General features: G+C 49.1%; 1 protein-coding gene across 8 annotated transcripts in view; it reads right to left on the bottom strand.

Moving 5' to 3' along the window:
- NTM (neurotrimin) overlaps positions 1-25,371 on the bottom strand; it is a 935,126-nt gene that overhangs the window by 163,585 nt on the left and 746,170 nt on the right. For all 8 annotated transcript variants that reach the window (XM_082343112.1, XM_082343113.1, XM_082343114.1 and 5 more), the window contains one exon: positions 19,267-19,499. In XM_082343112.1, coding sequence (XP_082199238.1) covers positions 19,267-19,499 — 233 coding nt within the window. The remainder of the gene's footprint in view (positions 1-19,266; positions 19,500-25,371) is intronic.

The following is a 25,371-nucleotide window of genomic DNA, read 5'->3' as shown; positions in this document are numbered from 1 at the left end:
GGATTTGCCTTTCATCAGGGGCAAGGGAAAGCCTAGATGAGAGGCAGCAGGACTGGACTGGTCCTCATAACTTCCTGTAACCTGTGTGACCTTGGACAAGCCAGGTAACCTCTTAAGTTTCATGTTTTCCCATCTGTAATACTAGAACGGTGCTTCTCAACATGGGTGAAATATACAAGCACCCAGGGTGTTTTAAACAACAAGGACGCCATGACTTTACCCCCAGTAAACGGAATCCGATCTCTGGGAGCCGGGAGGCCTTCACCACTGCTGCTGCTTAGCAATACCCACAAGTAACAGTGACGCGCAACGGAGTTGGGAACCGCTGGCTCGGTGGCCTTCAAGGTGCTTCTGCTTCTGAAATGGTCTGAGCCTGTGGTCCATGCGCATGGGGCCCATTCCCACCTGGGAATCAGACTCCTCTGAGTCAGACGAACCTGAGTCTTTGCTCGTGAAGGCGAGCACGGTGCCTGAGGCTGGGCTGTGTAGTCAGAACGCCTGAGCTCAGATTCTGGCTCTGCTGCCTCCCAATGTGGACCGCTACCCAGGCTAGCAAGCGCCTGTTTCTCATCTCTAAAGGAAGGGTAAAACAGCATCTGTTGCACTGGGTTGTTTTGAACATTAAACAAGATAATATACGTAAAGTGCTTCACCCACTTCCTGGCTGCCATGTAGTAAGGGTTCAATAACGCACAGCTGTAAATATCACGGTCACCGCTTGACGAAAGCCTGGGCGCCCTGTTCTCCAGTTGCCGCTAACAGTGAGATTAGATGAGAAGCCATGTTTACAATCTCCCAACATCAGCACATCTATGGACATACTGTACCCCAGTAAAGCACCCCAGCCTGGAGCCTCTGAGAAGACCCCCCCACCCCAGAGGGGGCCAGGGAAGACCTTGGAACTCAGCTTAGATGTTTGCACTGTGGCCACTGCCCCACTCCAGGAACCCCCCCTTTCCTGCTGCTCCTGGCTGTGGTCAGGCCAGGCCTGATAACAGGCAGTGCCCCTCTGCAGAGAAGGGGCCAGGCGGCCGGTGGAGCGGCCATGATGTTTCTGACAGTGGGTACTTTCACTTGTCACTCTCTCGAGTGGATCAGTGGAGAGTCGGGTGGAGTAAAAGCATCAGCCTTTCAGAACGGTCCCCCTTCCAAAGTCATCCCGGGAGTTCCCAGCCCCAGGGTTGAGCCCTCCTTCCCTCTGTGGTCCTTCACGTTCGCTGTGGCTAATAAACATGACAAACCCAATACACCACGATCAGCTGCGAGTTCCTTCTGCCTCATACACAGATGCGACCCCCTCTCCAACACACACAAAAGCATTAGGGACAAAGGACACAGACACACCATGTTTGAAGCTCAACAAAGAAATTTTAAATGCACCATCTTCCCTCCCTGGGCTGTGCAGGGAGAGAATTTCAAGTGAGATTGAATGCAGACTCCCCAGGGGAAGTGATATAGTGTGAGTGACATGCAGCTCAATTTCAAGATGTGCTTATTAAGCAGAATGAATATAAATAAATAAAAGGTGCACTTGATTATCTTATTCTCTATGCACAAACGCCATGTGAGCTCTTGGTGTTGGAGGGAAATCCACGGATGCCACTTAGAGGAGAAAATGTCCTAGTGGACAGGTCAGAGGACAGAGGCGGCCTGTCCGAGGAGCCAAAGGGGGTGGTCGGCTGGGGGGTACGGGGCTGTGGACTGGCACGAAGAGACCATGGGTACCACTGAGGGAAGCCAGAGGAGAAGGGGCCAGGAAGGAGGAGAGAGGGAAGAGGGACAGAAAGAAAACATAGGGGAGCGAGGAGATTGAGACAAACATGAGAACAAAGGGCCCATGAGCGCAAGGGGCCACAGGACGGAGACCAGAAGGTCCAAGTGAAGATGGTGCGGCCACATGTGTGAGGTGATGGGTCAGACAACAGAGTGATGAGGGGAGCACACCCGAACAAGATTAGAAAGAAATGAAAAAAGATGAAATGCTGCAAGAGGCAGAAGACAACAAAAAGTACAGGCGGCAATGAAACAGAAGTTGCTGGTAAGATCAAATGAGAAACAGCCTCAGAGAGACAGATGGGAGATGGCAAGATGATCCCAGGGAGGACAGAGTGTACATCTCACCTCTACACCAGCCCCACTGATCTTCCGCACGGGAACTCACCGCAGCCAAGTCGGAGCATCAGTCAACAGCTTACACCCGCTCAAGGCGAGGCTACAGGCTACGCGCTGGGTCTGACACGGCCTCTTCTTCCCGGCAGCTCTGGGAGCCCAGGGGAAGGAACGGGGGAAGGCTGATGACCCAGGCAGGGCTCCTTGCCTTCACTTGGCTCCCCGGAACCCTCTCGGCAAAACAGAAACCCTGTGAGAAATCTTCCCGAATAGGGTCCTTTCTCCTCTAATTTGGGCTGTTTTGGCCCTTGAGAAAAATTCCAAACTCTGTAGCCAGCTTCCGGGACCTCGTGGGACCTGGCTGGAGCTCACTTCTCTGGTCTCACCTGCCACCCTCTCTCCCCTCCTCTCAGACCCTGCCTGAGGGAGGCTTATGGGTTTCCTGAATTGGCCACGTTCCCCTCCATCTCCTGGCCTTTGCAAACGCTGTCACCTGTCTGGGACCACCCACCTGCCCCGCTTCACCTGGCTAACCCTATTCAGAGCTTCACTAAAGTGAAGCTTGCCTTTGGGGGTCCGCTGGGGTTCTTGGAGGTAAGGGTCTCTCCGGGGCACTGCCACAGCCCCTGGTCCTTGCCCCGACCCTCTCCCTATACTACAATGAACTCTTTACTTCTCTTGTCACCCGCTAGCAATATTCTAGCAATATTCTAGTCTTTGGGGACAAGTATCTGGTCTTTGTGCTCTACCCCAGAGTCTAGCATAATGCATGGCTCATAGGAGGAACTCAGTGAATATCTGAATAGTGAATGCTTGAAGGAAGGACAAGTTTATGTTATAAACACTTCTTTCTTCACCTGGGGCCTGGGCCAAAGGTGAGGCAGGAGATGCTGTGTGTCGGCGGGGGGCAGGGATGGTAACGACCCTGTCTCAGCGCCCCTTCTATGGTGCTGCCAGTGGGCTGCCTGCTCTTCTGAGTGCTATGGGCCACCCTGGCCTACGTTTCCAGTGTCATCAGCTACCACCAGTAGGGCTAAACTTCCTCTCAATCTATGCAGGATTTTTACTGTGAAAAATGCACTTGTCATTTCTATTAGCCTGGGTTGTCCAAAGAAACAGAACTAATAGGGGAGAGAGACCGATAGACAGACATACTATTTTATATTGAAGAGTAATTGTCTCACACAATTATGGAGGCCAGACCTGTGATCTGCTGTCTACAAGCTGGAGAAACAGAAAAGCCAGTGGTGTAATTCTGTCCTAGTCTGAAGGTAAGAGAACTGGAAGCTCCAGTGTTTGAGGTCAGAGAAGATGGACATCCCAGTGCAAGCACAGAGAGCAAATTTGCCCTTCCTCTGCCTTTTGGTTCTATTCAGGCCTCCAACAGATTGGCCGCTGCCCGCCTGCGTTGGTGAAGGAGATCTTCTGTACTCAGTCTATTGAGTCTCATGTCAATGTCTTCTGGAAACACCCTCACAGACACACCCAGAAATCATGTTTTCCCAGCTTCCTGGGCGTCCCTTACTCCAGACAAGGTGACACATAAAATTAACCATCACAAGTCCACCCCTTGTTAACTTGGTACCAATACACATCTCCTCAAAACATACTTAATCTCCAAATAAAGACAATAATAAGGTCCTAATTCCACCTAGTCTGATACAACTAATCTGCCCTAATCCCTTCCCCAGAAGAGGAGGTAGAGTCCTTGAGCGATGTTTACTCTTTTCCTGACGTCCTGTAACTTAAATACCGTGACAGAAAATTAACAACACAGATACTGATATAAAGTCAATACATGTTACATTATATGATAAGGGAATGAGAGAAGAGAGAAAACAATAATAGTCGCTTAATATACGTACATAGACACACACAAACACATATTCATAATAAAATAGAGGGAACTATTTGAAATACTCATGACAATTAGAGTCCTCATTTCTGTAACTGGTCACAAGCCTGTGGCTGGTATTTACAGCTACTTTCTTCCACTAACTACCCTGCATTCTCTTTGCCTTTAGCAAGCACCTCAGCTAGTCGTGGTTCTTTCCCTGGCGGCGTGACCCGAACCTTCATTCCTGAAGGGCCTGGGCCATTCGTCCCCCTGCCTGGATGGCGTTGTCGTGTCTTCCGTCCGCCTTGGTCACAGGCGTCGTGAAGCCCTAAGGAATCCCTTGCATTCCAGTCATGCTCTTCTTACCCCCGTTGTGAGCAAGAGTCCGGTTTCCCCTCGGGAGTCAGGATCAACCATCCAGCCAACATCATCACTCCCTCCTTTGCCTGTTGATTTAGAGGCCAGAGGAGCCCAAAGCGGCCAGGCGGGCCTCTTAACTTCCAGTTCCACGGAATCATTGCTGTCTCCTTATGGAAGCTTCCCTCCCTCTGGAACTAAGGTCTCTAGACCAGCAGAGTAGAAGGTCAGGGGAACAGGAAGCAAAACTTCTACTAGTGGATCCCTAGGGGTACCCCCTTCCCTTTCCACTCTCGATTCCTGGTCCTGTGAGCCCTGGCTCTGGAAAAACAGCCCCTGCAGCTGCAGCAGAGGGTTGGACATACATTCACTGCCCGCCCACAGGGAGGAGAGGGGCTGTAGACGGGTCAGTGTACGACCACAGCAATGAGGGCGGAGCCTAGTAACTCTTCAGAAGCTATTCTAAAACCAAGTAGGGGACACGGGAAAGTCTGTGCTGATCCACTTGGCTGGGCGGCTCTTCTTTATGTCTCTGTTTCCTATTTTTCATTTGAACAACAAACAGCAACAAGCTCAGGGAGAGGAAAGCCACGCTGTAATCAGAAACATGGCACAAGCCCGCTCACATGACGGACGCCTCTCCTGCTAACAAGCACAGACATAAGCTAGCATTTTATATAAATATGCTCTCAATTGCACTTGCAGTTGCCTCTTGCCCTTAGCTCCTCTGGGCCCAGATCTGTGATTCCCAAACCCACCTGCATAAGGTCCCTACTCATACCGCCCCCTGGGTGATTCAATCGGTCTGGGAAGTCATCAACATCCTTTTTTCTTCTTCTCCCCATTTTTTTTTTTTTTTTTTAAATTTTAGAAAGTGCCTTATGAGATTCAGAGGCAGACAACAGACATGGATGGTCTCATGCTAAGTTCTGGTATCTTATGTTTTGGGGTTATCTGAACCTACTACTCTTCCTATTTCCAAACTTCTCCTGTGTGAGAGGCCTTCCTGGTGCTTGATTCCACCTTATCCTGTCTTATTTTAACCATTACCGTTTTCTTATGGCCTGTTGTAAATCTTACCTCCACTGGGTGATCTGGTTTTATTTCAATAATCCAAAAGCCATACTCTCAGATTTCCAAACCGAAACAAAGCCTGGCACAGTCTTTTCCCCTTATTTGTAAACATATAAACCTGAAACTTTTACAAAGATGTAAACATTAACCTCATTTTACTTCCAACCTTAACAAATCCCACATGGAGAACACATGTTTCTTGGGAAAAGGACCATCTGGGAAACCTGGGCCCGGCCCACTCTTACTTGTGTGCACAAACTTCTGTCCTCAGTCAGATGCCCTAAAGCTCTACACGTGCAGCTACTCAACAAGAGAGGGGGGTCTCTCCAGATCAGGAATGAAGGATAACATGATACAGACCACATTCTCTCTCAGCATCCCTGCCTCAAAAACCACCCCTCCAGTGCATGCTCCGTTCTGATGCCAAAGGTCCTTCTAAAACATAAGTCCTGCCGTTTTCTTGCCTAAAACCTTCCTATAATTCACCATCCCTTCCAAGATGAAATCTGGACTTGGTGGGATGGCAGAGATCTGGTCCTCTCCCTCCTCCGGGCCGTGGGCATCCCTCACAGCCTGTGCTTTCCATCCAGCCGCTGGACGGAGTGACCCGTTCGGAGGTCTCTCAAGCCCTTCCCTCTGAGTGTGGTTCCTTCAGTCTGGGGCACTAGCCCTCGTCTTTAACTTGATAAGAAAATCCACCCTGTAAAGTCAGCTTAATGTCACCTGGTCTGAGAACAGGGTGACCACAGCATTTTGATAGAAATAACAGAAAAGTTCACACTCTCACACGCAAGCAAGGGAACAGAATAAACCCTGGAATTGGGGGCAGGGGAGGGAAGATTTTCATTTACTGTCAGACCCTAGTTTTCATTCATTTATTTATGCAGTAGACATTGATTGAGTGCCTACCACATGCCAGACCCTGTTCTAGGCACTTGGATGTAACAGTGAACAAAGCAGCCAAGTCCCTGCCTTCACCCACCGGAGCACGTGTCCTCGTGGAGGGAAACAGACCACGACTCTAAACATGTGAATATATGTTATGCCAACAGGTGAGCTTTGCTACGGAGAAAAGCAAAGAAGAAAGGTGCTAGAGAGTGAGCAGGTGGGTGGGATCTCTGCCTTACACAGGTGGTCAGAGAGGCCTCTCCCTAAGGTGACCTTGGGGCAGAGACCTGCAGAATGGGGGCCTGCTCCCAGGGACACCCGGCACGGGCTCCAGCAGGGGAGGGGGCACAACCCTGAGGTGGGAGCCCCTTTGTCGTATTCCGAGAACAAGCAGAAGAAGAGGTGGGGTAAGAAGAGGGAGGAGAGACGCCAGGCGGTACAGGACCTGTCAGGCCACAGTAAGGACTTCGGGTTCTACTCCGAGGGAGCTGGCGAAGGACTGGGAAGATTGCTCAGAGGGATGAGGAAACCTGTAAAGGACCAGTCCTGCTGAGCGTGAAGAGCAGAGGGTGGGGAGCGAGAGTGGAAGACGGAGACATGATGGGGGCTTGGGACAGGGCAGTAGAGCTGGGTGCGGGGAGAAGTGGTGGGATTCTGGATAAACTCCACATTTCAGCAACTCTAACAAGAAGTGCTCAAGACTGAAGAGGAGTAGGGGAGAAGGAAAAGAGTCAAGATCGATGCTGAGGTTTGCAACAGGAGCTACTAGAAGAATGAGTTGCCATTGACCGGATGGGAAGCCCACAGAAGGGAGAAGTTTGGGGTCAGGGTGGGGGGCCATCGGCAAAGACAGCTAGAATTCAAGAGGTTGATTTTGTACCTTTGGAGTTTGAGGCACCGGTGGGACAAAGAGTAGTGATCGAGTCCAAGGAGTAGGTCCCCCCAGCTAACAAGAGAACACTTAGCAGCTTTATCTTCAATTCTAATCCCAGATCCCCAAACCACATCTCAGGGCCCAGTGCTGGGCCGCATCACCAGCCTCCTTCCACTGGAATCACACGTGGCTCCTCCAACCCCCGGAACCTGGTGGCAGTTATTTTCAACATCAAAAAGTAGAGTCTCTGTTTCGGCATTTGGATTATTCCGTCACCTCCTGTAGGTACCCCAAGGACAAGGAGCTGATGTTGTACAAACATCTACATTACAAGGGTGGCTGTCCAAAGAGATGCCTTTAAAGTAGAAATAAACAGGGCTTCCCTGGTGGTGCAGTGGTTGAGAATCTGCCTGCCAATGCAGGGGACACGGGTTCGAGCCCTGGTCTGGGAAGATCCCACATGCCGCGGAGCAACTAGGCCCGTGAGCCACAATTACTGAGCCTGCGCGTCTGGAGCCTGTGCTCCACAGCAAGAGAGGCCGCGATAGTGAGAGGCCCGTGCACCGCGATGAAGAGTGGCCCCCACTTGCCACAACTAGAGAAAGCTCTCGCACAGAAACGAAGACCCAACACTGCCAAAAATAAATAAATTAATTTTTTAAAAAAAAGAAGAAGAAGAAATAAACAGCCTGCCTGCAAGATGACTCTTTCTTTAGCTCTCACATTGGCCAAACCTGAACTTCTGGCAGGTTTGGAATACCAACCTTTTCTGACTTTCAGCCACCAGGGATTCACAGGGCTGAAGGCCAGTGTATTAGTTTCCTGCGGCTGCTGTAACAAGGTACCATAAACTCGGCAGTTTAAAACAACAGAAATGTGTTCTACCACAGTTCTGGAGACCAGGAAGTCCAAAATCAGTTTCACTGCGTTGAAACCAAGGTGCCTGCAGGGCCGCACCGCCTCTGGATGCTCTAGGGGAGAATCTGTTCCTTGCCTCTTCCAGCGTCTGGAGGCTGCTCCCTGGCTCATGGCCACGTCACTCCAGTTGCCAAGGAGAGCAACTCTGAGTCCCTCTCTGCTCCATCTTCACGTGGCTTTCTCCTCTGTGTGTCTGTATCAAATCTCCAGCCTCCCTCTTATGAGGATATATGTGATTACATTTAGTGCCCACCTGGTTAATCCAGGTTACTCTCTCCGTGTCAGATCTTAACTTGATCACATCTGCAAAGACGTCGTCATGTAAGGTAACACTCACAGTTCCAAAAATTAGGACCTGAGATTTTGGGTGGTCATGATTTAGCCTAGCACAGCCAGTCTCAACACACAATAAATCCATTAGCTTAATGATTGAAAAAAGAAGCTTTATGGGTCCATTCATGATCCAACAAGTAGCCTGGGAGCCCCTATTAAGTTCTAGGCCCTGGGGATAAAATGCAAAAGCAGACAGGCTCCTTGGAAAACAGACACAATCAGCTAATCACAAAACAAATGCCGAATTACAACTGTGGTGAGAAATACAAAGAGCTGCATGATTCTAAGTCCTGGGGGAGGTCGGGGTGGAGGTTACCCTAAGACACGAGGTCTGAGGAAGCTCCCTCAGGACGTGGCATTCAAGTTACTGTTTGAAGGATAAACGGGGTTAACTGAGTGAAAAGAGGAAGGGCTGCAAGGTGGAAGGCAGAGAATGGAGAAAGGCCATTTCTGGTCATTTCCGCGACCAGAAAGAACAAGTAAAGTAAATCGCAATGAGAGCAGTGAGGCAGGAGCGTGGTGTGAACCAGGAGCGGAGAGAAAGCGTCCCAGGGTGTGCAGCCCTCGGTCAAGTCCTTGAGGTACCATCAAATCCAGGCTTGAAAAGAGCACTCTGGCTGCGAGTGGAGAAAGTGTGGGTGATGGAGAGCAGAGGGGGTGTGGGCAGACTAGCTGTTTTATTTTCATTTTAACAGCCGAGAGCTAAAATGTCAGACCATCATTTTCAGAAGACTTGTATCTGTTTGGCCTTCCCGGACACCCAGGCCAGCTCCCCAGCTTGCAGGAGCGTCTCTCTTAGTCCCAGGATGCTCGTGAACTGCTCTGTCCCAGCAGTTCCCCCTTCAAGCCCTAATTGCTGCCTCAGCCCCATTTCATATCCTGATCACAGGGATCAGTCTCAGCCATCTTTGTATCTATTCCAACTCGTATTTCAGTACTCGACACACGGTAGTCTACGCGTGAGTGAAAGGGGAAAAGGAAAATCAAATTTTCTGATCCCCTAGCTCAAGGTTGCGAGAAAGGTCGTGGCTAGCTTGGGTGCTTAGACTGAGGGGCAGCGTGAGTACAAGTCCCCCTTCTGGAGTGCAGGCACGACAGCAGTCTAAGACCTCCATAAACCAGACCCGTGGAATTGTAAGAGCAAAGGGGGTGATGGCAAGAGAGCAGAGGAACATCAGCAGGTCAGAGGTCAGAAAACCAGGCACACAGAGTGCAAAGGAGGGGACCATGATGGGGAAAGGGGGATGCACCCCAGACAGCCTCCTGGGAATGGAGACCCAAATCCGCAACAGGACACGTACGCATTCTTGGTACAGAGGACCAGGACTGTTTAAAGTAGCCAACGTAAGACAAAGGGAAGGAAGAGCCTGGAAACCTTTATGCTGATAAACAATTACACAAATGAAGGACGTTACTTTCTAGCAATGTTCGGCTTCCTTCTATTTGGTACCTTTCTCCAAATTAGATTGGGTGATACATCAAAACATTTCCATAAAGTGTGTCTAACCTGAAATAGATTAAAGAAGTAGGTCATTTTTCCAGGTACTTATGTCAAGATTCAGACCGGAATCCGGGACTCCTAAATCCTGAAATTTACTTCTTTCTGCTAAGCTATTTCATCCCCAACGGAGCCAACACTGGGTTCATTGGGCAGACTCCCAATTAATCACAGTAGAAAGCACTATTTGCCAAGTGAAAATCCTCTATTTTGAATTCTTAATCCCCCTACCAGCTGAGTTTACCACAAAGACATGAATGTATAATTGAGACATAAAGAGAACATGCCACCAAATTAAACTGCCCTAATTTTAAATCAATAATTTTTTTTTCTCAAATAACATGAAATGAAGATCTCTCAAAAGAAAAAACATCTTGTTCCAACATCTCCAGGAGCCTTTCTCCACGGAGCCGAACTCCAGCAAAAGCCAATTAGATTTCTCACCAACATCAGACGCTAAATTATCACAGACGACGCTCAACAGGAATTTAAATCTTAAGATATACTCCAAGGGGTGACACCGTCTATCCTAAGTTGGCCTGGAGACATCTGTAGCACCAGGTCTCCTCTACCCAACGGCTCTTGGGTACCAGTGAGAGGTGGCTGCCAGCGGTGGGCGGGTCTGGCGGGCCCGAGGGGCTGCGGACCCCTTCCTGCGGTTCTCATTTACCTTTGGCAGCATCCTAAACCTCTCTGGCACAATCATCACTATGACAGAGCTAAGCACCCCAGTGCCAACGGCTCTGTTTGCTAGTGTACAAAGAAAGGCACCTTAACTACACCGAGGGAGTATCATCATTAGTGCGAATGTAATTATAAAACATATGTTTTCGTGCTTTAAATACTGACCTGATGACAAAAGAGTCTTTGCAGTCTTTCCCCCTTTGTATCTGGACATGCGAGGGGCACTGGACCAGTTGGGTTTGGATCTATCCTTTCCTTCCAATACTCCTCTCTCCTCCAAGGTTTGTTGCCCCCTGGCACTTGCCATCTTCTATTCCACTGATTGCCTTCTGGATATTTGACCTTTGCCAAAGCAATCGAGTGCACCCTTCCGTGAGGACGAGAAGTGATGCCCTTGTAGAACATCAAGGAAAACCACTTGACACTCATCCTTCTGTTCATCACTGAGCTCCTTCCCGGATACACAGGCCCACCTACATGCAGCCCATCTTTCTGGCCCCATGTCCAGTGGCTTCGCCCCAGGAGCCCTGCCCTAGGACCTCGTATCATCCTCACTTTTCCTCCTACATGTCAGACGTTTTCAGACTTTCCAGCTTTGTGCACGCCAGTGCTGGGACGCTTCTCTCCAGATCCCCTGGAAAACCCTGCTCAGCACTGAAGACCCTGGAGAAACGCAAGCTTGTAGTTTTGCCTAATCTTGCAGATAAAATCAGTTCTTCCCTTTTGGTGTATTCATGGCATTTCTACGTATAAACATCCTAATTCCTAACCCCTGTTACCCTCTAAGAGGGTTATTAACAAATAATACAGCAGTCTCCTCTTCTGGACAGGGCGGGAACTCTGAACACGTGTGTCCCCAGGGCCTGCCTTCCGAATACTGTTAAATGGAATTGAAAGATGACAGCTGACAATCCTCATCTGACAACAGATGGACTAAGAGACCTGGTCACCAACTTCTCCCCACGCCGTAAGAAGCGAGACGTTTCAATTTGGCAAGAAGAGGGAGGGTTTAGACACTTTTGAGTCGTTTGCAAAAGTCATGGCCTTCAAATCAATGATGCTGTCCTTGATAGCACTTTATACACACCCTCAGAGGGATGACACCCAGAATCGTTAGGAATATAGTCATGAGCCAGATACAATGGATCACAAAACCATAAAGACACCTCATACAATCTTTCATTAAAAATATTTGCTTCAAGTTCAATTTGAGTAAACCATAGGGAGCCTCTGATATGGGAACAGGAACCTAAAGGAATGTATTAGGAGGTGCTGCTTACTCAGAATCTGCTGTTTGCCCTTTCCCCAGTATAAAATGACAACACATCTTATTTGGAGGCTACAGGGCTACCTATGATCCAGGAGGAATCAGAGCTACTTTTCTCAACCCTCTGGTGTTGGAATCTGAGGCAGCGCAGACTCCCTGGAGAAAACCACCTAAGGGATAAGAATTCTGTGGTTGCTTAAAGACCTCCCCCCTTGGGAGCCCTAACTGCTTACCTGGAGGGATGCTGCCTGACTCCCACAAGGCTGGCTGGGAAGCAATAGGGTCACCCGGGCTTTCTGCTTCCCTAGAGCTCTGAGTGGTGTGGAGGATAGGACAGGGGACCTGTTATTACCTATTGTGCTGACCCGGAAGCACCAGCAGGCAGGTGCCGAGTTTTCCCAACTGCCTAGGAAACGGAAAGATCCTCCCCAGCGACACCAGAAGGCACAGAAAATGCCATTATTAAGCCTATGTAAATTTTACTATAGCTATTTTCTCAGATTTCTTTAGTCTAATAGACTCTACCCTCCTTGGCTTAACAGATGGATGACGTTCCAGGGGTTTACTGAAATTGAGTAAACTCACTAAGAATTTTTGCCTCTCCATGGCCCATAACTGCATCAAAAAATTTAAAAACTCAGCAGGTAAAACCGAGTTGCCTCATTTGCATGCTGTCGAAATTCTGTAAATCAATTTCAGGTAAAATGCCCTACTTCCTTGCCATTCTCCAGGGTGCTTTGAGGAACACTTTAATTTTGTGGTGGAATTTAATTTACTGACTTTTTGAAAGCTCTGCCGAATTCAGAGGTACAGTCTTACGACCAGGCCAAATGTGCATTTTGATCTATATCTTGAACGGGGGCAGGAAGAGACTAGACGGTTTGGAGAGCAGTTTGGGATGGCAAACGTGACCCACTGTCACACAAGGCCACTGGCAGCTGAAGAATGCAGATGTGCTCAAAAGGTGACTTCTGTGGACTTAGGGCTGGACGGTTATGCTTCCTCTACTATGGACTCAGCGAGGTGTAGCCCGAATGGAAATCAGATGGTGCAAAGGTGTCTTCAGCTCCACAGGAGCCTTGCAGGGCCAGGGGGCAGGCTGCCTTCAGCGGGGGTTGTGGCTGGAGAGACAGAAGTCTCTGCTTTCAGTGTGAGGATTAGAGCACATTATTCCCTTTGATCTGTTGTTTTTCAAATTCCCTTTTTTTCAGGTTCCGGGTGGGGAGGGTCTATGGGGCGTAGGTGTCTAGAAACTAAAAGTTATTGTTCCTGTTCTCTTAATCATAATAATGAGTTTGGCTTGACAAGGTCAATTAATTATTCAGGATTAGAAAGCAACACGATTATACATATCAGGCCGGTAAGAGGGGAGGGTTCTGAGCAGGGAGACAATACCAGGTAAATGCGGGGCTGGTACCACCAAAGCGCTGTTGTTTGCAAGTCACCTGCGGGTGCTGGCTACTCCCCGGCCTGGTCCCTTCCTCTCCGGGATCCCGCCAGCCCAGGGAATGGGCGGCCACATCCTGGCTTCCTCCTCTCATCCCTGCCTTATTCCACAGACATTAGCGGGAGAGACCCCCTTCACATGAGCTTCAGAGCTGTTTGACTCCAAAAGGCAGGTAATTAACTACCAAACAATAGCAGGGATTTTCAGATTAATTCTGCCCAGGAAGAAACAGGAAAACTCATTTAGACCAAACAAAAGGGAGGGGGTGATTAGATGCTCCAATGACAAAAGAGAGACCTAAATAGGGTCTAGAAAACTGATAAAGGGCCGAAAGCTTTTATTAGTATTATTTTTACACCAATACCCTCATTTTTATAAGCACTGCATTCTACCTGCCTCTGTCATGCAGGTAGGTCTCTAAGTGAGATTGAAGCCCAGCAGGTATAGCAGCAGACCTGCCAAGTCGGGCTCTGCACGCTGATAAGGAGAGCATTCCCTAACGTCCCCAAAGACCACCAGGGCAGTTTTCCTGCACTGCCACATAAGGGCTTTTACAAATACGGTTAGGGCTTTGGGGATGTCTTCCATACTGTCCTGAATTTGGCAAACAATTCAGTCCCACAAAGCATTGTTATTCACTCAGCTTTCCAGGATGGGGCCTCTTCCAAGAAACAATGGAGACGGGCGTAGAGCTTTTCCATATTCCGAGGAGCTTGGTTTGGCAGCAGGATCAAGAGGGGGAAAGGATTAAAATACGCAGCTGAACTGGAGAAGCAGCCTCTTATTAATTACACTCATAAAGCAGGGCACCCTGAGGTCAAAGAGAGGGAAAGCGCTAGACCCAAATTTTAATAAATCGTAGATGGATTGCCCTCACTCTGGTCTAAAAGATTACGTTCTGGCTGCCTAAGTGGGCGTGCAAACCCCTGGGTGGTATTTCTTAACTTTTCACAAACTCATTTTGAATGGAGAATTCAAGGCATCGGAAAATCACGAAGTCCAGGTATCTGAACACCTCCCCACTTCCCCACCGCCTGCTGCCACCTGCGGCTTCATCACACGGCACTTGAGATGCGTTAGCCTCACCCGCCCCCGGCTCCAAGGCCAGAGTCTCGATGTCCTGGTGGACATACCTCCTGCATCCGCCCACTTATCCAGTCCCTAGGATCTGCCTCTGCTCCTTGGGACACAGCTTTGGACTCCGGACGTCCTACTCTGTGTAGCTAACAGAGGAACTCCAGGCCTCCATCTTTTTCAACAAATCTCTCCTGTTTTTCTTTTTCTAAAGATTTTTTGATGTGGACCATTTTTAAAGTCTTTATTGAATTTGTTACACTATTGCTTCTGTTTTATGTTTCTGGTTTTTGGCCCCGAGGCATGTGGGATCTTAGCTCCCCCGACCAGGAATGGAACCCCCACCTGCCCTGCATTGGAAGGCGAAGCCTTAACCACTGGACCACCAGGGAAGTCCCACTTCTCTCCTGTTTTTAAAGCACCGCCATCTTTTCTAATTTCCATCTTCTCTCCAAGATCCCACCCCCCTTTCCACCCCACAGCCGGCCTTCGAAGTCAGTGCTGCCCATTCTTGTTTCAGCACCTGCTGCCCAGCAGGCAGTTCAAGGCCTCTGGGCATATTCTATCTGCACTGCCCAACACAGGGGCACCAGCCCCCAGCGGCTGCTGTAGCACCTGCAATGCGGCTGCTGTGACTGAAGGAGTGAATTTCCGACTGTATCTGGTTTTAGCTAGTTTACGTTTAATTTTAAATAGCCACTGTGCTGAGTAGCTCCTTAGCTCAGCTGTTCTGTCCCACGCTGGCTCCAGGACCGCTCTCCTCCGGAGGCCGCCCCTCATTCCCGACCTGCCTCTGACACTCGCCCCGCATGACGGCCCGGGCTCTGTCTGCAGCCCTGAGCCCTCTCCTCCCCGGACGCTGCCCGTGGATGGCGTTTGTCAGACGCGCCATCAGCCTCGCCCTGCAGGCTGGTCTCACAGCCCTGGCCACGCAGCCCGAGTCCTCTGGGGTCTCACACTCTCCCCTCCTCTGGCTGGTGCTCTCCACGGCTCGACTTCAGGGCCGCTTCTCCACCCCTGTGCCTTCCACCTCAGGGCTTCTCTCTGTCGCGCAGGCCTGCCTGACCACTGCCCCCACTCCGGCCACTTCACCAGTCCTGCCGAGACCTGTGGAAACCACCCGCCCCAACAGCATGGGAAAGACCGGGGAGAATTTAGGTAGCCCCAGAGCGATCTTCCTAAAAAGAGACGCAGGGAAAATACAACGCAACAGCAACAGGTAGTGAGAAGAGAAGAGATGGACCCACTAAAACAAAAGGAACCAAGCATCCCCTATTTCCCTTTTCCTTTACTATGACGACAGGACGTGTTATCAACAGATTTTTAAAATATCCTAGGGAGCCAAGCACAAATCTAGAACTTGCCACCAGTGAAAGGCTTGCCTTGAGGGCTGCAAGGGCTGAAGGTGCACTCAGAGCCAAGCTCCAGAAGACCCGGGCCAAGGAAAGCCCCAGCCCTGAGGCCCAAGCTTGAGCCAGAGGACTGGCCAGTGCCCGGGAGCCCGCGGGAAACGTGGCTGCCATGTAAGTGGACCAGCCTGGTCTCTGTACAGGTCATTCTGAACTCTATTCAAATGTCCGATCAAACACCAGGGGGGCGAGAGCACCCAAGGGTCTGGAGGCACTCGGCGCTCCGGAAGGAGTTAGGCAACAGCTACGCTCCCAGAACCTACATTCCTGGGGAGGACTTGGGCAAATGGCATACAAGTCCATTTTCCCCCCACGTATAGCAACTGATACTTCAGGGGCAGTGTTTCGTTCATCTTCATGTGCTGAGTGCTTGGCCACGGTACCGGGAAGCAGAGTTGTTTCTCAGTGGCGATTTATGTGTGAATGAATGAAGGCGAGGGTGGGGCAGGCACAGAGGGCTGAGGGGCTGGCACTTAGGCAGATGCACGGGTGGCACCAGGTCTCAGCAGGAGTTAAACACACAGCACCACAACCAGAGAGAAGACCCAGTACAAAGAACAAGCGGGGCAGTAGGGGTATTTGCTAGAAAGGGGGAAAATATAATCTCAGACTTTAGTAAGCTCACTTAATTCTGTGAAAATAATATTATTTTCCTTCTGTGTGCGTTTATTTATGTATGAAGCTGACTACATGTACACAAATACACACACTCATGGGTGGAAATATGAGTTTAGTTATTTTCTGCTGCTGCTATTATGTGTGTGCCTGTCTGTGAGTATGTGTTTAATGACGATAATACCATTTTGAAAAGTTAATACGTCTTTCATTTCAACACCGTGCTGCAAAGGGTTGAACAGGGATGTCAACAGAATCCAGAAGTCCGATTCTGCTGGGAATTAGGGTTTACGTTCAGTACAATAAATGATTCCAAGATAAATACATTTCTTTTTTTTTTTTAAATCCTGGATGGTGATGTATCCTCTTTCCAATACAGAAACAGGGGAGCCTGGCTCTATTTAGTTTGTCTGATTGCTTTTAAGAGGAGGGACGGGTTGGCTCCGAGAAACCATGGTCCTCTATTCATTAAAGTGTCAATAATGCCCGGTCCAGGCATATCGACAGCGGATTAGCTCAGGCTGAGTCTGTGGACAAGACCAGAATCTTTTTTAACCCAGCTTGTTTCCAGATCAATACACCCATCAGCATTCGAAAATTAGCCCAAGATGGAGATTCTGATACTTGAGGTGGCATGCCATGCTCAGAGGCCACCTCGCCAAGCCACAGATGTAAACGCCTAGCTGGGGATTAGACACTTTCCATCTCCATGGATATGAGTGAGGACTGATGTAGACCCCACCCCCCCACCCCACCCCCACCCCCGCTCACACACTCTCAACCTTCCCTCTTTGAGCCTGTGTAAGTCCTTGGGGCTATAACCCAGCCATTTGCCTGAAGGGGCATTTATTAAATGTGCACTTTGTTTGAGGCACTTTCCGGGTGCTCAGGGCAGGAGTGTATGGGTGTGAGGGAGGAGGGGGAGGGGACCTTAAGGAAAAACAATGACGCAAACACGATCCTTGTTTGCAAGGAGGCTTCGGAGTTTTTCACGACTCCTTCCATGTTCCAGTTCCACAGAGGTCCTGCTTCGTAAGGCAAGTGTCTGTGACAGTGTAGAGTTCCTAAGGTCTGTCTGTCATTGTCAGGCATTCTCAGCAGTAAGTGTGTGCATTGCGGGGAGGGAACGGGGTGGGGGGCATGGGGCGTGGCTGCAAACGCACCCCCGCCCCCCCCCGGTGCTACCGATTGGGCCACTGGGGCATCCATCAAACTCCCTCACAGAACGGTGTGATTCTCAATCTTTTTCTGGCCTATAATAAAACCTTCGTGCACCAAGACCATCTCATGCAACAATACCTACTCTGCTGTTTGTGTGATACATTCTGATACTGTCTATGCAATTCCATTTCCTTTAAAAAAATCCTGTCTGTATCCAGCAGTTTGAAGATCTTCATATATAGAACCAACAAGGGAAAAAACCATCATCATTTCCTTTTAGAAAGAAAGAGGGAAAAATCACATAAAATAGAAACAACCTGGTGTGACCAAGCTGCGTCACAGCACGGGGGGCTCGGCCACCCCACTGGCCTAATCCCTGAGCAGCCGGAGCCTGGGTGGGTCTCCCTTCAGCCCGTCCTCTGCCCGTCACTGCCCACCGACCGCGCCCTTCACAGCCGGGACCCTGACCCAAGCTGCCCTCTCTGCTGCCTTCTCGCAGCTCCCTTCCCTGTGACTCTTCCTTCTCCTGTCGCTCTCTCCTACCATCCCCAGCTCTCCCCTTCCCTCTGGGGTGCCGGAAGGGAGGGCAGGGGCGGCTGGCGGAGCCTCCGGACGTGGAGCTTACTGCCGTGGACCTGCCATTTAGGGGGATGAAGGGAGCTGGGAACGAGAGCTGGAGGAAAGGCCAGCAGAGGATCTGGCTCCCTCGCTCGGGGGCTCTGAGGTCAAGGAACAAGGATGCGGTCCACAGTTAAACACGTTTTAAAAAAGTTTAAAAACATAGCAGCTGTATGTTTTACAAAGATAGCTAACACTTAACCAGTACCTCTGTGTACCGGGCCCTCTCCTGAGTGTTTACACATCAGTACATGGAAAATGTAATCCCCACCACGGACCCTCGCAACGTTGACTCCACTTTACAAAAAGAAAACTCTGAGTCACAGTTGGTAACCTGGGCTCCCACAGCCAGAAAGCGGCCAAGTCTGATGCTGAGCGCTTGCTCCCCGCCTGGGAACCCGTCTGCCCGGCTGCGTGTTGTCTGAATGCCCAGCGCCTGCCCTGCTTACGGGGAAGCACGGAGGCTGCGGAAGCAAGAGATGCAAAACCACAGACCTCAAGAGCTGGGGGTGGGTGTGAGAGGCTCAGAGGAAGGGGCGGGGAGCGGGGTGCAGCGAAAACACAGAGGATCAGACACAGGCGTTAAAGGCGAGATGCGGTATCACAAACCCAGGGCTGGGAGGTGAGAGAAGCAGCAAACAAGCTGGAGACAACAGAGGTGGCCGTGACGGCCATGTCCCAGGTAGGTGTTTAGAGCGTCTGCACTCGGCTCTGCCTCCTCTGAAGGCTGTGTGAGGGATGGCATATGTGCAGTGCCAGAGGAGCTAAAATGCTGGTCTTAAAATAAAGCAAGCTTAGCATTGGATGGAACCTTAAAAAAACTTAGAGGAGAAAAAAGCCAAGGAAAGCAATAATCAGGAGCTAATTTCCTGAGAAAACGTATTACTGGAACAAAAGCAAAGAACAAACAAAAAAAAAACAACTCCTAGTCCTATTCAATGGGAAAATGATTTGAAATTTTAGCATCAAATGGCAAAGTGAAAATTAGGAAATTGTCCTGGCCAGATGAAACAATCAGACTCATGTCAGTTGAGAATCACAATGACAGTGGTGGATACAGGCTCTCTCAGCCGCCCCCGCACCGGCTGCCCCAGGCCGCCTACCTTGCACGATGAGGTGCACCCGGGAGGTCTTGGGGTGGTTGTCCGTCTGCACGGAGCAGGTGTACGGGCCCTCGTCGTACACGTCCACGTTCTGGATCTCGATGCTGTACTGGGTCTGGGTGTTGCTCAGGAGGACCACGCGGGGGTCCAGACACCACTTGTCGTTCCCGGCGTAGAGGATGGTGCTGCGGTTCAGCCAGGCCACCCGGGTGACCCGGTTGTCGATCGTGCACCTGGAGGGAGGACCAGACGGGTAAGTCAAGGGACCGCAGAGAAACGGGAGCCATCAGGGTCTTCTTGGCAAGGCTGAGATGCCTGGTCACCATGCCTTGTCTTCGTCTCCTGCCCCCAGTGTGTACACACGCACCTCCTGTTTGCTTTGGCCTGGGTGGCACTTTCTGGAACTCAGCATCAGAGGTCTTGCAGAACTGCAGCCTCAGAACATTGGCTATTTCAGACTTCCGGGTCCTGAGTGATTCTGTGCTTCTGAAAACCCCTGAGCACAGGACCATTTCAATATCCCTAACTATTCAATAGTTATAGCCTGGAGCCGTCATCCATCCTCAGAATGGCTGGGCCCTGGGACTATCCCCATCCTCCCCTCGCTCCCGGATTTCCATGATGTGCACGATGGTAATCCCTCACATTGCTTTCAAGATATTCTGGGTGTACTAAGTTGCCCAATACTCAAAACAACCCTATGAGGAAGGCTCTGTTGGTAAAAAGAATTGAAGAACAGAGACACTGAATGCTTCTGGCAAATGGCACAGATAACGTGTGCTAGATCAGAAACCCAGCTTTTAACTACTAAACATTCTTCCTCCCATCTCAGAATAGCGAATTCCAACAGAAGGCTTTTGAAGTCAAAACTAAATATGGACCACCACCATTGCTATGTCTCCTCATTACACCCAGGGGCAGAAATGTTCAATTACTGCTAGACTAAAGGCATTTTCCAAAATCTCAAAACGGTTCGCACATGTAAAAATAGATTTTCTTTCTTTTATTTTTGCATCTGGAGTCCCCAAATTGTGGAAGCTCCCTTCTCTTTTCCTACACTTTCAAATTTCCCAGCTACTCTGGCCAAGTCCTCATCAAATCTGTCTGCATTCATTTCCCTCTCTAGCTACACCGAGTATGTTTTATGGCCTGAGGCTAAATTCACAAACACAGTGCCCTGATCCTGACTATAATGCTGGAAACAGCAACTTAGCCACGGTGGGTACAATGTTGCCTCCAATGTAATCATTCTTTTGCAGGGTACAAAGTACTTTTACATCCACCCTGTCTCATGTGATTCTTGCAGCAAATTGGTGAGATAGATGATCTTACCCATTCTCCACTTTAAAGATCAGGCCTCCAGGGTTGGAAACGGTCTGGTGACTTGCCTCAGGGTAGAGGGCTAGGGAGTGATGGAGAGTCAGACCCCTCAGCCGGGTTCTAAGTCCTGGTCCTGGGTGCTCCACAGGATGTGCAAAGGTGAATTTTTCAGTGGGGAGGGACGGTTGCTTCCACTGAATTCTCATAATTGTCTGTGACCATGAAAAGCCTGAGAACTGCTGCTGAGTACCCCAGCTTCCCCAGGCAGTCCCTCTCGAGATGTGCTCTCCAGTGCTGTGCATCTTTCCCCTTGTACTTGTGTAAATGTCACATGATCATTGCCGGGCCTCTCAGGCACAGGTGGAAAGGCTTGCTGAGAGGCCCTGTAGGGAAAACTGCTCAACCAGAAACACCTCTGCTCAGCTGTCCAGCTTGCTTTGTGCTGCTTATTGCGTTTTTTGGACAACTAAGGATAGAAATGATGGGAAACCTGACCAGGGGAGTATTTCTGAAAGTGGGCATGGACCACTTGCATCAAAATCACAGGAGGTGATTTTGTTACAGATTTTCTTGTCCTACTGATTCAGAATCTTTGGGAACCCAGAAACATGATTTTCTAACAATACCCCAGCTGGGTCATACACCCACCAAAGTTTGAAAAGCACTGGGGTATATAGCAGGGTATCCAGGACCAGCTGCATAACTTGTGGATCTCAGTGCAAAACGCAAATGCAGAGCCCTTTGTTCAAGGACTATTAAGAATTTCAAGATGGTGAGAGCAGGGCATTTAACAAGTGCAGGGTCCTATGCAAATAAATACACACCCTGAAGGGATGTCCCACTTTTCTGTGCTTGTAACTCTCTTCGGGATCTTACTTAAATATGCATTCTGACTTGGTAGGTCTGGGGTGGAGCCTGAGAGTCTGCATTTTTCGTAAGCTCCCAGGAGATGACAATGCTGATGGCCCCCAGACCATCACGTAAGCAGCGTAAACCTAGAGGGAATGGTATGCACATGAGGGTTTGAGAAGCACTGAGCTAGCCCTTCACTATGTGAAAGTGTGACCAGAAAACCAGCAGATCACCATCGCTTGGGAGTTTGTTTGAAACACAGACTCAGGCCCCACCTCAGATGTAATGAACTCGAATCTGCATTTTCATAAGCTCTCCAGTAACCAGGATGCACATGTGGTCTGGACTGGTCTAGAGTGAACTCCAAGACTTGCTGTCGGCTGTGATAACAATGTCCTGAACGTACCACGAGACTCAGGAGGAGGCAGGGAAGAGCAGCCAATGGAGGAAGCTGCACCTCCCAGATGCTGTGCTCTCCTTGCACACCTGATGCGCTTCCTCTCAGGCCACCTCACTAAAACGTGGATTTGAACCACAGTGGTGTGAACCCCCTTAAGAACAACACACTCCGCAGCTCGCTTTGCTAGCAATGTACCTGTAAACTGATGTTTATTGAATGCATATTACTATATGCTAGGTATCCTGTGAGTCTATGATATGTGCTATTTTATCATCTTAAAAACTTGGTTGCGGAAGGGGGCAAGATGGCGGAAGGGGGCAAGATGGCGGAAGAGTAAGACGCGGAGATCACTTTCCTTCCCACAGATACATTAGAAATACATCTACACGTGGAACTGCTCCCACAGAACCCCCACTGAACGCTGGCAGAAAACGTCAGACCTCCCAAAAGGCAAGAAACTCCCCCCGTACTTGGGTAGGGCAAAAGAAAAAAGAAACAACAGAGACAAAAGAATAGGGATGGGACCTGCACCAGTGGGAGGGAGCCGTGAAGGAGGAAAGGTTTCCACACATTAGGAAGCCCCTTTGTGGGCGGAGACTGCGGGTGGCGGAGGGGGGAAGCTTCGGAGCCACGGAGGAGAGCGCAGCCACAGGGGTGCGGAGGGCAAAGCGGAGAGATTCCCGCACGGAGGCTCGGCGCCGAGCAGCACTCACCAGCCGGAGAGGCTTGTCTGCTCAGCCGCCGGGGCGGGCGGGGCTGGGAGCTGAGGCTCGGGCTTCGGTGCTAGCCGGGAGGGAGTCCGCGAAAAAGTCTGCAGCTGCCGAAGAGGCAAGAGACTTTTTCTTGCCTCTTTGTTTCGCGGCACGCAAGGAGAGGGGATTCAGAGCGCCGCCTAAACGAGCTCCAGAGACGGGCACGAGCCGCGGCCGTCAGCACGGACCGCAGAGACGGGCAGGAGACGCTAAGGCTGCTGCTGCCGCCACCAAGAAGCCTGTGTGCGAGCACAGGTCACTCTCCACACCGCGCCTCCCAGGAGCCGGTGCAGCCCGCCACTGCCAGGGTCCCGTGATCCGGGGACAACTTCCCCAGGAGAACGCACGGCGTGCCTCGGGCTGCTGTAACGTCACGACGCCTCTGACGCCGCAGGCTCGCCCCGCCTCCTCCGTACGCCTCCCTCCCCCCGGCCTGGGTGAGCCAGAGCCCCCGAAGCAGCTGCTCCTTTAACCCCGTCCTGTCTGGGTGGGGAACAGACGCCCTCAGGCGACCTACATGCAGAGGCGGGGCCACATCCAAAGCTGAACCCCGGGAGCTGTGCGAACAAAGAAGAGAAAGGGAAATCCCTCCCAGCAGCCTCAGGAGCAGCGGATTAAAGCTCCACAAACAACTTGATGTGCCTGCATCTGTTGAATACCTGAATAGACAACGAATCATCCCAAATTCAGGAGGTAGACTTTGGGAGCAGGATATATTAATTTTTCCCCTTTTCCTTTTTTTGTGAGTGTATATGTGTATGCTTCTGGGTGAGATTTTGTCTGTATAGCTTTGCTTTCACCATTAGTCCTAGGGTTAGTTCTGTCCGTTTTTTTTTTTTTTTTTTTTTTACTTAAAAAATTTTTTTCCTAATAAATGTTTTCTTAATAATTTTTTCCTTATTTTCTATATTTTAGAAATTAAAAAAAAAATTTTAATAAGTTTTTTCATATTATTTATTTTAAAAAATTAAAAAAATTTTTTCTTCTTAATAAATTTTTTTCTTAATAATTTTTTTCTTATTTTTTATTATAAAAAATTAGTAAATCTGTTTTTTAAAATTAAAAAATTTTTTTTCTGAATACATTTACTCTTAATAATTTTTTTCTTATTTTTTAATATAATAGCTTTATTTTATTTTATTTTATCCTCTTTCTTTCTTTCTTTCTATTTTTTTCTCCCTTTTATTCTGAGCCGTGTGGATGAAAGGCTCTTGGTGCTCCAGCCAGGCATCAGGGCTGTGCCTCTGAGGTGGGAGAGCCAACTTCAGGACACTGGTCCACAAGAGATCTCCCAGCTCCACGTAATACCAAATGGCGAAAATCTCTCAGAGATCTCCATCTCAACATCAAGACCCAGCTTCACTCAACGACCAGCAAGCTTCAGTGCTGGACACCCTATGCCAAACAACTAGCAAGACAGGAACACAGCCCCATCCATTAGCAGAGAGGCTGCCTAAAATCATAATAAGGCCACAGACACCCCAAAATATACCACCAGATGTGGACGTGCCCACCAGAAAGACAAGATCCAGCCTCATCCACCAGAACACAGGCACTAGTTCCCTCCACCAGGAAGCCTACACAACCCACTGAACCAACCTTAGCCACTGGGGACAGATACCAAAAACAACGGGAACTACGAACCTGCAGCCAGTAAAAGGAGACCCCAAACACAGTAAGATAAGCAAAATGAGATGACAGAAAAACACACAGCAGATGAAGGAGCAGGGTCAAAACACACCAGACCTAACAAATGAAGAGGAAATAGGTAGCCTACCTGAAAAAGAATTCAGAATAATGATAGTAAGGATGATCCAAAATCTTGGAAATAGAATAGACAAAATGCAAGAAACATTTAACAAGGATGTAGAAGAACTAAAGAGGAACCAAGCAACAATGAAAAACACAATAAATGAAATTAAAAATACTCTAGATGGGATCAATAGCAGAATAACTGAGGCAGAAGAACTGATAAGTTACCTGGAAGATAAAATGGTGGAAATAACTACTGCAGAGCAGGATAAAGAAAAATGAATGAAAAGAACTGAGGACAGTCTCAGAGACCTCTGGGACAACATTAAACACACCAACATTCGAATTATAGGTGTCCCAGAAGAAGAAGAGAAAAAGAAAGGGACTGAGAAAATATTTGAAGAGATTATAGTTGAAAACTTCCCTAATATGGGAAAGGAAATAGTTAATCAAGTCCTGGAAGCACAGAGAGTCCCATACAGGATAAATCCAAGGAGAAACATGCCAAGACACATATTAATCAAACTGTCAAAAATTAAATATAAAGAAAACATATTAAAAGCAGCAAGGGAAAAACAACAAATAACACACAAGGGAATCCCCATAAGGTTAACAGCTGATCTTTCAGCAGAAACTCTGCAAGCCAGAAGGGAGTGGCAGGATATACTTAAAGTCACGAAGGAGAAAAACCTACAACCAAGGTTACTCTACCCAGCAAGGATCTCATTCAGATTTGATGGAGAAATTAAAACCTTTACAGACAAGCAAAAGCTGAGAGAGTTCAGCAGCACCAAACCAGCTTTACAACAAATGCTAAAGGAACTTCTCTAGGCAAGAAACACAAGAGAAGGAAAACACCTACAATAACAGATACAAAATATCTAAGAAAATGGGACTAGGAACATACATATCGATAATTACCTTAAATGTAAATGGATTAAATGCTCCCACCAAAAGACACAGACTGGCTGAATGGATACAAAAACAAGACCCATATATATGCTGTCTACAAGAGACCCACTTCAGACC

This window comes from Balaenoptera borealis (assembly GCF_965194805.1).
Source record: "Balaenoptera borealis genome assembly, chromosome: 11".
NCBI lineage: Eukaryota > Metazoa > Chordata > Mammalia > Artiodactyla > Balaenopteridae > Balaenoptera > Balaenoptera borealis.
The sequence above is the reverse complement of the archived record's forward strand: the minus strand, read 5'-3'. Positions and strand labels throughout refer to the sequence as shown.